We start from the raw sequence: 12,063 nt of genomic DNA on the forward strand, positions 1-12,063 counted from the left end.
TGAGTGGCGGAGCCGGGGCTTAAACTTGAAGTCACCATGCATGTGCGGGGGCGGCTGTCCATGGGTGTGCATGTGAGAAACACCCCTGGGACAGGGACTGGTGGCCTAGCCTCTGGCCCCGTGAATCTGGGTGGTGTCTCATGGTTGCAGAGAGTGCAGGGAACTTGGGGATCTGAGGGCAGAGACCCAGTGCCCAGGACTGGGAAGCTGGGTCTTGTGTGCAGCGAGCACGTCCAAACCCCGGTCATCACTAACCCGGCTTTCTCTCTGCAGGCGTCCTGACATCTCCCCATGGGGTGGCTTTGCTCCCACCCCCTGCTCCCCGTGAGCTGCCTGATCCTGGTGTGGGTGGCAGGCGCTGGTAAGTCACCACCTCTCTATCTTCCGCATATTGACTCTTAACGACTTGCCAAGGTCCTGGGGCACATCAGCAAGCTCCTCGACCTTGCAGAAATTATGTGGTAGGGACAGGGTACAGCCAGTGACAAATGGTCCTGCATGCAGTTATTTTCATTGCTATTAATTTAAGGTGGAAATTCAAGGTTATCCTGAAAGTGCAAATTCAAGGTCAATTCTGAAGATCATCAGAGGAGGAAAACATGATGTGGCAGAGTCAGGAGGTGGGGCAAGGGTGGAGGGAGATGCCCTGTCAGCTGGGGTGGAGGTCGGGAACCGCGCAGATACCTGGGGGAGCACTCAGCAGAGGCCCCTGCGGAGAGGGGACATGGGACAGGAGCAGGAAGCGAGGGGCCTGCAAGTCAGAGCTTGCAGGTCTGAGCAGAGGGGCAGCCGGATCTGTTAGTCTAACGAGGATCCTGGGCCTAGAAAGAACCAGGGAGGGCGCCTGGAGGGAGCAGGTCAGAAGGAGACGCGGGTTTCTGGTTCCAACTGGCAGGTAGATTTGGGGACAGATTGGAATTGGGGTACAGGAGAGAGAGGAGCCAAGGAGCCTCCAAGACTTCCAACCCAAGCCTCAGGGAAGTGGCCTTTCCAGGATGCCGAGGACCGCGGGAGGGGCGGGGCATGTGGGCGGGGCCTGGGAGGGGCGGGACTCGGGAGCTGCGGGGTTTAGTCCCCATCGCAACCCGCTCTCTAACGCCGCGAGCCACCTCCGCGGGACTAGAGCGCCTGGGTGGCGACTGGGGTGGGACCGTGCTGAGCCGGAAGCAAGCTGCCGGGGGGCGGGGCCGGGCGGTCCGGAGCTCTAGGACAACTTAGCAGATCCCCTGCGCACTGCCCTGCCCGATGGCACCGCCCGTGGGCCCTCGGGTTAACGCGAGAGGGTTGAGCGCGGCACTCCAGCCTCGGCCCCACCCTCGCATTGCTCTAGTAGAAGCCAAAGGACAAGGGACCTGGGTGAGGCGAGCCTGTGGGTCAAGCAGCCTCCTGAGCACAGAGCAGGCAGAGGGGGTGGGAACGGGGAGGGGCAGGTGGGGCAGGAGCTTGTTGGGGTAGACTGGGTTTTTTGGTCTCTTTTCTCCTTCCTTCCTTCCTTCCTTCCTTCCTTCCTTCCTTCCTTCCATCCATCAGGGATCGAACCCAGGGGTGCTTAAACACGGAACCACATCCTCAGCTCTTTTTACTTAGAGTCAGAACCTTGCTAAGTTGCTGGGCCGGCCTTGAACTCTCCATCCTCCTGCCTCAGCCTCCGGAGCTGCTGAGGTCACAGGCGTGCACCCGGCGCCCAACCTTTCATTTCTTTTTTCCTTTCATTCAATCAAGGGTGAGCGGTTGGCACAGGATAAAAGGGCATTAGGTTCCTTCTCCTCCACCGGCCCCACACCCACCTGGAAGCCCCAGGTGCCCCGGTCCTGGCCCACCTCTGTGGGACTTGCCACGCCCCTGTGCTGTGGCTGGTTCCCTCCTGCTGGGGGAATGCGAGCCCCCTGGCCCTTGGGCTCCGGGCATCTCAGGCCACGCTGTGTCCCCACAGGGAGCGTGAAGGTCCTGCATGAGCCCACCTGCTTCTCGGATTACCTCAGCGCCTCCACCTGCGAGTGGCAGCTGGACGGTCCCCTCAACTGCAGCGCCGAGCTCCACCTGTCCTATGGGAGGGACCCCGAATTGTCCGAGTAAGCCTGGCTGAGCTGGGGCTGGGGCTGGGGCTGGGGAGGAGGGACCCAAAAGGCTGGTCCAGGGGTCAGCGGGGTGCAGGTGGCACGTTGGTGCGTGAGGCGCTCACGGTGCTGGCTGTGGCTTGTGCACTGTGAGGTCAGAGGTCACTCCGAGGACGTGGCTGAGACACAGCCCAGCACTTGGCGGGACCCAGAGGATGGCAGGAGGGGCGGGGCCTGGGTCTGGCTGCAACCCGGGGCCTCACCGCTGCCCTTGGGCTCTGTGGTCTCGGGAGCCTTCTGTGCACTTCATATTAGCCGCGACCCAAGACTTCCCTGGCCCACGGGGGGCTGCGTAAGCAGAGTCCAGTAGCTGCGACAGAGGCTGTAGGCCCTCAACGATCGACACACTTCCCACTGGCCTTTTACAGAGCGAGGTCGCTGGGCCCTGTGGCCCGTGGGCCCTGAGGGCGGCCGTGTCCAGTGGTGCTGGGGGACTGTTCTCCTGCACCTGTGGGGAGCCCGCCAAGGCCCGGGCTACCCAGAGGCACACTGGCCTGTGGCCGCCGGCGCACACCATCACTACTTAATGCCACAGGCTCTCCTTCGTCAGCGGTCAGGGATGTGCTCGTGACAGCCTCGGCCAGCCGGGCAGGAGGAGTGTCCGTGGTGGGGAGGGGAGGGCTGGAGCCAGCAAGGAAGGCGACTCTGGTCCCCTGTCCCCACACACTCGGGCCTTTCTCAAGCCCCAGATCTGGCCTTCCCATCAGGGTGGGGTGGGCAGGAAACTGGAGCAGCACAGGCTCCTTGGCGTCCTGGGGCAGCGGCCAGCCTGACTCAGCTTCTGGTTCCGCAGAAACCAAACATGCATCCCCGAGAACAGTGCGGACACGACCTGCCTGTGCTCCATGCTCACCGACCACATTGTCAAAGCCGACACCTACCAGCTGGACCTGTGGGCGGGGAGCCGGTGGCTCTGGCACGGCCTCTTCAAGCCCAGCGACCACGGTGAGGGCCCGGAGGGGTGGGTGCCGCAGCCGGCCGGGCGCCCGGGTACCAAGGTGGCCGAGATGATCCTGCGCTTCTCCGACCCTGGTGGGATTCCTGCTCCTTCCTGGGCCTCAGTTCTCCCGTCTTGGAAACAGGCCCGTCCTGTTGAGCTCAGCTATTCCAACCCCCTGAATTTAAGTGTCCAGGAAGCCATGCTGATACCAGGCACAGCCACCCGAGCATATGCTCGCTGCAGACCACAAATTGAGCTGGGAGCAGTGCTTCCCCTCGCTGTAGATTGTTCATTTGCTGCTTGGTCAGATGCTCTTGACCACGGAAAGCCAATCATCCTGGCACCCAGAGTCCCCACAGCGATTTTCCCATGAGTTTGCTCCTGCGTCATTTAAAACAGGAATTTAAAGCAGGAAGTTATTGCTGTGCAACCTGGGGCAAGTCACATTACCTCTCTGAGGCTCAGTTTCCAAAAAAAAGATTCATTATCCCCTTTTTGCAGTTGAATAAGTTATAGTTCAGAGAAGGCAAACAACTCTCCTTAGGTCACACAGCTTCTCAGCAGCAGAGATAGTACTCAAGGCTGGATCTCACGAAGGACTTGATCTTTTCCATCAGTAATTCTTAGTTTTTTTTTTTTTTTTAATTAATTCATAATTTAAAAGCTTATTTTTTCTGATCTGTAGGTTTCTTAATCGTATACTTTATTTTTTCTTGGTGCATTATAATTATACATAATAGTGGCATCCATTGCCTGTTAGTGCTTCTCGAAGTCCTGCTCACCACAGCTGGTGGCCCACGGGTGTACATACGAGCCAGCTATAGCACTCCTTGGTGTTTTTCCTAAAGAATTGAAGTCCGCATACTACGGAGACACATGCACACCCGCGTTTATAGCAGCAGAGTTCACAAGAGCCAAACCGTGGCACCAGCCAGGGCGTCCACAGTGGGTGAGGCATAAAGAACCCGTGGAGTGGATCCACGGTGGGGCTTCATTCAGCCATAAAGAAACTTGAGATCATGGACTTGCCAGGAAAATAGATGGAATTTGAGAGCATTGAGGGAAAGAAGCCAAATTCAGAAAGTCAAGGTTGTGTGCTTCCTCTAGAGAGGAAAAAGGAAAAGAAGGATGGGGGAATCTCGTGGCGATAGAGGGGTGATCAGTAGACTAGAGGAAAGGATGGAGGCAGGGGGGGAGGGGAGGCTCTGGGGAAGACATTGGCCAGATTATGCTGCCATATTGTGTTTATGTAGGAATGCCTAGCAACGAATCTCACCTTGATGTACTACTGTAACGCACCAATAAAAACAGGAAAAGAAACAAATGAAAAAAAAGAAAGAAATTGGGGGTGTGGCTCAGGGTAGCGCAAGACCGTGGTTCATCCTTGGAACCCCCAAATAATCATTGTCATGAGAATAATAATGAGGATTTTTATTTTTATTTTTTATTTTTGGGGTTACTGGGGATTGAACTCAGGGGCAGCCAACCACTGAGCCACATCCCCAGCCCTATTTTGTATTTTATTTAGAGACAGGTTCTCACTGAGTTGCCTAGCGCCTCACCATTGTGGAGGCTGACTTTGAATTCTCGATCCTCCTGCCTCAGCCTCCTGAGCCAATGGGATCACAGGCGTGTGCCACTGCACCTGGCATAATGAGAATTTTTAGATTCGATTGTTGGTCTTAATGCCTATTCTATGCCTGTGATCTCATGGATGGAATTACTCAGGAGGAGACTGTTTTCAAACAGGCGACTCAGAATGAAGTACTCAGTAAAGCCTAGTACAGTTCACCTAGGTGGCCGCACGGTGCAGGGTCAGAGTGGAAAAGCCGCCCGGGTCCCTGCGGCTCACACGTTCGCCTTCTCTGTGAAAAGGTAGTTAATGATCCCTAAAGAGCCGTAGAGGGTTAGCAACCTTGTCGCTGCTCTTACGATGACCTTTCTCCGTTCTGGCTCTCAGTCTGCGAGGTACCCTGTCATCTAGCTGCAGAGATGCAGCCGCCGAAAGCTCTCATTGGCCGGCGGCTGGGCGGGGGCGGGCCTTGCATCCCGGGACACCGCCCCTCATGCAGGTACCGCTTCTCCCGCAGTGAAACCCAGGGCGCCCGAGAACCTCACGGTTCACACCAGTGACCACGGCTGGAGGCTGCTGACGTGGAGCAACCCGTACCCTCCGGACAGCTACCTGCACACGGAGCTCACCTACCTGGTCAACATCTCAAGTGAAGACGACCCCACGGATGTAAGTGAGCTCGCTGTGGGGCTGTAGCAACCCCTTGGGAGCCCTCGGGGCTACAGAGACGCGGGCTCAGGAGCTGGGAGCTTGGGAGGTGGCCCTGGGACTGAACAGCAACCCCAGGACCTAGAGACCCAGCTCTGCCCTGGGCAAGTTCCTCCCCTTCCTGGGCCCTGAAGGGGCAGAGAAGGGATCTTATTGCTGCTCTGTGTCCCTCAGTTGTCACAGAAGGGCCACATCTGTGTTTCCCAGTAGCAGGGGGATGCAGGAGACTTCAGGGGCTCATCGGCCACACTCGTCAAGTCCCTAAGTGAGATGGTCACTCCATGACCATGGCTCATGTCATGGGGAGGAAGGAGTCTCAGCGGGGCTGGTTTTTTATCAGTTTCTCTTTTACCAAAGAGAAGAGGCTGCAGGCTTAGAATCTGTCCCGGGAGGACAAGCTCGGCCAGGGTCAGTGCCCTTACTGGGCCCTCGTGTGCTGCTTGTGGTGGGTGATCCTGGCCTCAGGTCCCAGCAGTGGAGAAGGAGTTCCTTTTACAACACACATAGCTCACTGGTAGAGCACCTGTCTGGCTTGCGCAGGCCCCGGGACTTGATCCCCAGCCCTGCAAAACACAAGATAAAATAAATGAAACAATACAGGTATTGATCTCTTTAAAAGGGACAGTTGAAATATAGGAAACTAGCAAATAAAGCAGGAAACCATCAAACAAATCAAAGCCGTGCACAGTGGGTGGTTGTCTCCTCTATTCTAGTTCCAGTTAGGGGGTCATTTCCTGCCACCATCCCCCCAGCCACCTTCCTCACATTCCCGCTGGAGGGACACCTGGACAGGGTGGCCCTGCATCTCATAGAGCTGGGTCCATGATCTGCTCTGCCTCTTGCCAGCTGTGCGGGCCTGGGCACATTGCATGCCCTCTTGGTGCCTCGGTTTCCTCATCTGTAATGTGGGGCTGACAAAAGAACCACAGCGAGGGTGAGATGCCAAGGAGCCCCCTGCCTGGCACACAGTGTGTCGACCTTAAGGCCGCTCTCCGTTGTCCTGGGTGCCCCAGGTCTGGACGGCCCAGCTGCCTGGCCGCCCACACGCTGCTTTATAATTTGATGTCAGGATTCTCCAGGGTTGTTCTACAACATGCCTGCGTCTGGGGTCCCAGGCTGGCCTGGTCTTGGCAGGCAGGGAGCAGGCACCCGCCATCCTCAGCCCCCAGGCTGGCTCCAGTCACTGACTCGCTCCTCTTTCTGGCCACGTCAGGGTGGTTGCTGAGGTTGATTTCTCCCTCTCAGGTCTGGGCACTTGGCACTGGGCCAGGATGGGGGAAGGAGCAGGAGGACAGCTGGACACATAGGCAGGGCTCAGAGAGCGGGGGATGTGCAGATGCTGTAGAGTGGACAGATCGGGTTTTGTCAGTGAAGTCTCCTCCCCTGCCCTGGACCTGTGCGGGGTGTACTGAGAGTCCAGGGAATGGGCTGGACGGGCTGCCGGGCAGGGAGGTTTGACCTATGGAATACAAAGAAAGGCTCTGTATTGGCTTATATAAACCTACCTTCAGGCATAGCTGGATCCAGGTTCCAGGAGGCTGTCCATTTCTTGACCCTTCTGTATTCTGTGTTGACTTCGTCTTCAGGCAGGCTCTTCCATTGTGTAGTGACAAATAACACCCACCAGCAGTCCCAAGGCCTGTTTCCCAAAGCCACAGTGGGAAAGGGGCTTCTGGGTTACCCCCCTCCAGCAGAGCCAGTAAAATCCTAGGGATGATGTTCACTGGCCCGGCTTGAATCACGTACAGCCTCTGAACCAATCAGAGGGAGCGAGAGGAGGGAGGTGCCGGCGGAGTGCTCTGATTGGCCAGGGCGAGAAAGCCATGTCCCGCCGCTCCTGTTGGCCAGCCAGAAGCTGCCGAGACTCTCCATCCCCATCCCTCTTCCTCCAGTCGCTTGCCAGTTCTGGTCACGTGCTCCCCTCTAATCAATTACAGGCCATCGACTGGGATTGCTGCCACTGGTTTATGGGAGGGGATGAACCCTGGAGCTGGGGACAGTTGACCTTCCCTGATCAGTGGGTGCCTAACCCCAAAGGCAGGTGTCCAGCTGTGGCTCAGAGTAGGTGGGATAAATTCCGAGATGCTAGAAATTTGCACTGGAATGTGGGGGAGCTGCTCAGTCCCCTAGATGATTTCCAGCCAAGACTGGATAACGGAGAGGGATTCGGGGCCTGGGCGCTGGAAGATGCATCAGAGTTCTCTGAGAAGGAAGGAGACGCGCAGGCCAGGCAGAGGGAACGGCAGAGAGTTAGGAATCAGGGCGTCTGTGGGATCAGGGGCTGCAGAGCCGCGTGGGGTGTCGGGATATGCGGTGAACCAGCAGATTAGGCCTCGAGTCTGTTTAGAGCTGAGAAAACCAGGCTCGTGGGAGCAGTGGTCGCATCTGCTCTGTGCCCACCACGTGGCCAGCGCCCTGTGGGTGGGAAGGTGGAGCCCTCGCTCCCTTTTCCAGATGAGGAAACCGAGGCTGGGTGCGGGGTTAGCACCTCCCCTGGGGTCCCGCCGCTGGCCAGGGCAGAGCGGGGATGTGGACCCGCGAGCCGGCCGTGTCTCCTGCCCTGGATGCCTCTCTCCGCCACGTCCCCGACCACCTGAACATTTAGTTCAAACATAAACAAACTGCAAGTAGTTCTTTGGAAGCTCTGCCGTCTGCTTAGTTTCTTGGTAAAACATTCCCAAGGAGCAGCGCTGTTCCTTTCCGGGCCCTGGGATTCCTTTGGTGGCATAACCTGGCGGCGGCTTCTTGCTGACTCACGCACAGAAAGGCGGAGAAGGGCCGAAAGGAGAGCGCACCCTCCCCTCCCCCGCTCCGCCCCACGCCCCCCTGCTCCCCCAGCCCCCCAGCACCCTCTGAGCCTGGCTCCTGTGAAATCCCACCTTGGCTCACTCTGGCCCCGGCCATCTCCCCAAACTCACCTCCGAGCCACACAGAGGCGGAGCCTGCAGGAGCTGGGGCAGCTGCCAGGACCCCAGCGTGGAGGGAGGCAGGGTCCCGCAGCGGGCGAGTTGGGCAGTGGGTTCGGGGCCAGCTCCCTTCCTTCAGAACAGATCGTGAACACAACTCTTAATTTGCTCTTCACTTTTGAAGCTTTTTTGGGGGGAGGGGTAAAAGTAATATTTACATAAAGTAAAAATTCACCCGGCATGAAGACTCAGAGTGGACAGATGGGTCCCCTGTCCCCAGCCGCCTGGCCACTGTGCCTGGGCTGGGAGGGAGGGGAAGGCGAGGCTGGGCAGGCAGGAGGCTCGGAAGCTCTGCGTCCTCCTAGGAGTTGATGCCGCCCAGGTGACATCGCTTGTGTGCGTCTTACTCTTTCTATGCTGCATTACCGTATCCCCACCACGTTAGCACGTTTCCCACATGAGGTCCCAAGTTTTCAATTCTGCAGATATTTTAATGGAATCGACACAGGTGCGTTAGAATAGGTTGTGATCCCAGGGATTTGGAAGCTGAGATAGGAGGATCACAAGTTCAAGGCCAGCCTCAGCAACTTAACAAGACCCTGTCCCAAAATGAAACGTAAAAAGGGCTGGGGGTGTAGTTCAGTGGTGGAGCACCCCTGGGTCTAATCTGTAGGAACACAAGTACATAAATAAGAAAGACTGAAAATCAAAATCTAGAACTTACACAGCCTTCATCTATATCTTTGTCTGCCTGTGAAATACATATGTATTTTCAAATGCTCTAATTGTTCACCTGTTATTTGGGAAAAGTGTTGCTCAAAAGATCAAAACTCTAAAAAGGTAATATTTATTCCAAGTTTGTTTTTGGTTTGGGGTTTTTTTGGTGGCGTTGGGGATCGAACCCGGGTATGGTCAGCAGTGCTGTGCCACTGAGCTACATCCCAGCCCTCAGTCCAGGTTCTCTCTGTGCCCCACGTCTGGGATGGTGATTTAATGGGGCAGGAGTAGGGCACAGCTCGGGGGCTCTCTGCTTTGGGGTCTTAGCTGGGGCTGTGGTTTCAGCCGACGCTCGACTGGGGAAGGACGGCTTCCAAGCACCTGTGACATCGGTGGCATCCAGCTCCTTGCGGGCCGTGGGCCAGAGAGGCCTGGTGTCCTGCTGGCCGTGGTTTGGAGGAACCCTGAGTTCCTGCCCTGGTGTCCTGTCCAAAGCCATCGAGGTGGAGAGAGTTCCTAGGTAGCCGGGCGTTGCTGTCCTATGAAATGCTGTCACCTATGTGAGCCCTGACACATCCAGTCCCCTTTGCCAGATTCATGTCACAGGTCACACGTGACAATGGCTTCCAGGTCCCTGGGGGGCATCTCAGGACCCGGCCGCCATGGTCCCTGGGTCTCCTCTCTGTTGAAAGAAAAGAACAGGCACCTTGCTCCTCGGCAGTAGGGCCTGGGGTCGCTTCCCAGCAGGGCCCGCCTGCCAGGGCCTTGGGTTCTGGGCTGGGCCGGGGTGGGGGCTGCACCATCCTCCCCACGCTTCAGAAGTGCCGTGTGCTCACCTCCGTCAGCCACAGAATCCCAGCAGCCTGGGGGTCGGCGCCTTTACTTTCAACCCATTTTGCAGAAGAGGACACCAAGGTCCAGAGGGGTGTGTCACTTGAGGTCACACAGTGATAATGGAGACCCTCACCCTTGTTGTACAGATGAGGAAGTGAAAAGTTAGCTTAATCAACTTGCCCAGTTAACGAGATACGGTTAATCCACAGGGGGCCCTCGCCCCCATCTCACCCTGCCGCCGCGGTGACTGCTGTGGAGGTGGCAAGCCGCTGGCACCCAGGGGGGCCCACAGCCATGCACCCAGGCCGCGGCTCTCCCGCGGTAGGATGGGCTCGGGTCAGCAGGGAAGCAGCAGCGCCCTCCGCCCTGGCCGGCCCCTGACGTCCCCCTTCCTCCTCCAGTTCGTGGTCTACAACGTGACCTACCTGGAATCCTCCCTCCGCCTGGCGGCCAGCACCCTGAGGTCGGGGGTCTCCTACGAGGTGAGGGTAAGAGCGTGGACCCACAAGTACAGCGGCACCTGGAGCGAGTGGAGCCCCAGCGCCCGGTGGCACAACTGTGAGTCTGGGGGTCCCAGCAGCTGGAGTCTCCACACCCCCTTCTACTCTGCGGCCAGAGCCTTCCCCTGGCTGAACCTCTGGCGTGTTGTATCTCGGGACGCCTCTCACGTCATGAAACAGCACAAACAGTGCGTTAGTCAGGATGGGTAGGCCAAGCTGCAGGAACAAAGAGGCCCGGTTTCCGTAGCGTGACACCCCAGCAAGACCCTTCTCACTCACATTTCAGACAAGTGCAAAAGTTGCTGGTTGTGAGAGGTTAGCTCACAGGGCCAGCCACACAGCTGGGGCGTGGGAGGGTTGTGCTGAGTTGATTTGATCCTGCCATTGGCCTGGGGAAGGAAAGGGAAAGAGTCCTACAGAGCAATTAGACAAAGTGCTGGACACTCTTTCATTATTTCAGCAAATATTTACTGAGCTCCTGCTAAGTGGCCAGCCCCGAGCTACAGGTGGGGGTATAGTAAACAAAGCAGGCAGAAAGTCCTGCTCGGGAGGAGTGGATACTTTGGAGGTGGAGGCAAAAAGTAAACACAGAAATAAATCAGGTAGAGCCAGCTGACAGCGAGTCCTGGGAAGAAATAAAGCAGAGAAAGGTGGGGGGAGGCCAGGGGCGGACAGGGAGGGCCAGGAGGTGGGCATGGTGCTCACGTGCCGAGCGGGTTCTAGATTAGATCGCACCGTCCTCACAGCGGCCTGTGACTGTTACTGACCCGCTGCACACATGAGAACACCAGGGCACAGAGAGGGTGAGGGACGTGTCCTGGGTCACTCAGCAGGGGCGTGACAGAGTCAGGCTTTGAACTCAGGCTTCCCGGCTCCAGTTAGAGCACCCGACTCTACTTCCAGAGAGTGGCAAGTTCAAGGTCACCAGTTGGCACTGAGCTTTGGAGGAGCGGGGACAGTGAGGATCTGAGTGTGACCAGGATTCGAGTGTGATCCTGGGCTTGGTGTGCAGGAGGGGGAGGGGCCGGCGGTGAGGCAGGAGGGAATTTCAGCAGCCAGATCGTAAAGGGTCTCAGAGGAGGGTCTGGAGGTTCCGTCCCCAGCTCTGGGAAGCGGAGCCGGGCTGTGCCCTGGCGTGACACGGGCTCACGGCTGTCCTTCCCACTTGCAGACTATAAGCTGCCCTTGGAGCATCACCTGGAGCTGGGCATCGGCATCTCCTGCATGGTCATTGTGGCCATCTGCCTGTCCTGCTACTTCAGCATCACCAAGTGAGTTCCCAGCTTCGGCACACACGCCACCCAGCCAGCCAGCGGGGAGGGGCTTGCCCTTCTGCTACATCCGCCTGGCCCTTTCATTCAGCCACGTGTATTTATTGAGCAGCTAGTAGGTACCGGCCCCTGAGCCCAGGCTTGGGAAAGAGGCCACTGTGTTCCCAACACCTGCGTCCCCCCTACACAGGTCCACAGTGACACGGGCCCTGAAAGAAGTAGACCAGGTGAAGGGAGAGGTGCTCCTTGGAAGGAGCTGGACCTGCCCGGGGTCAGGGAGGTGGCTCGGGCAGCAGGGGAGGGGCCTTCCTTGGCCCCAGGGAGATGCAGTGGTCGCCTGCCCCCCATCACCCTGGCGCCTGGGCTCTGGTCCGGGCACTGGGGCATGTGGCGGGAGCCAGGACCCTGGGGGAGTTGGGGACTCAGGTTGGCAGCCTGGCCTGGGCGCTGGTGTCCGGGAGGGGCAGGCTGGCTCCCCTTTGCAGGGTGGGAGTAGG

General features: G+C 57.8%; 1 protein-coding gene across 4 annotated transcripts in view; it reads left to right on the top strand.

Annotated features, from left to right (window-relative positions):
• Window positions 1–12,063, top strand: part of IL4R (interleukin 4 receptor) — a 34,283-nt gene that overhangs the window by 17,166 nt on the left and 5,054 nt on the right. For all 4 annotated transcript variants that reach the window (XM_079121492.1, XM_079121494.1, XM_079121491.1 and 1 more), the window contains exons 2-7: window positions 274–361; window positions 1,934–2,072; window positions 2,911–3,062; window positions 5,148–5,299; window positions 10,197–10,353; window positions 11,467–11,566. In XM_079121492.1, coding sequence (XP_078977618.1) covers window positions 292–361; window positions 1,934–2,072; window positions 2,911–3,062; window positions 5,148–5,299; window positions 10,197–10,353; window positions 11,467–11,566 — 770 coding nt within the window. In that variant the 5' untranslated portion in view covers window positions 274–291. The remainder of the gene's footprint in view (window positions 1–273; window positions 362–1,933; window positions 2,073–2,910; window positions 3,063–5,147; window positions 5,300–10,196; window positions 10,354–11,466; window positions 11,567–12,063) is intronic.

Source organism: Sciurus vulgaris (assembly GCF_902686455.1).
Source record: "Sciurus vulgaris genome assembly, chromosome: 18".
Classification (NCBI taxonomy): domain Eukaryota; kingdom Metazoa; phylum Chordata; class Mammalia; order Rodentia; family Sciuridae; genus Sciurus; species Sciurus vulgaris.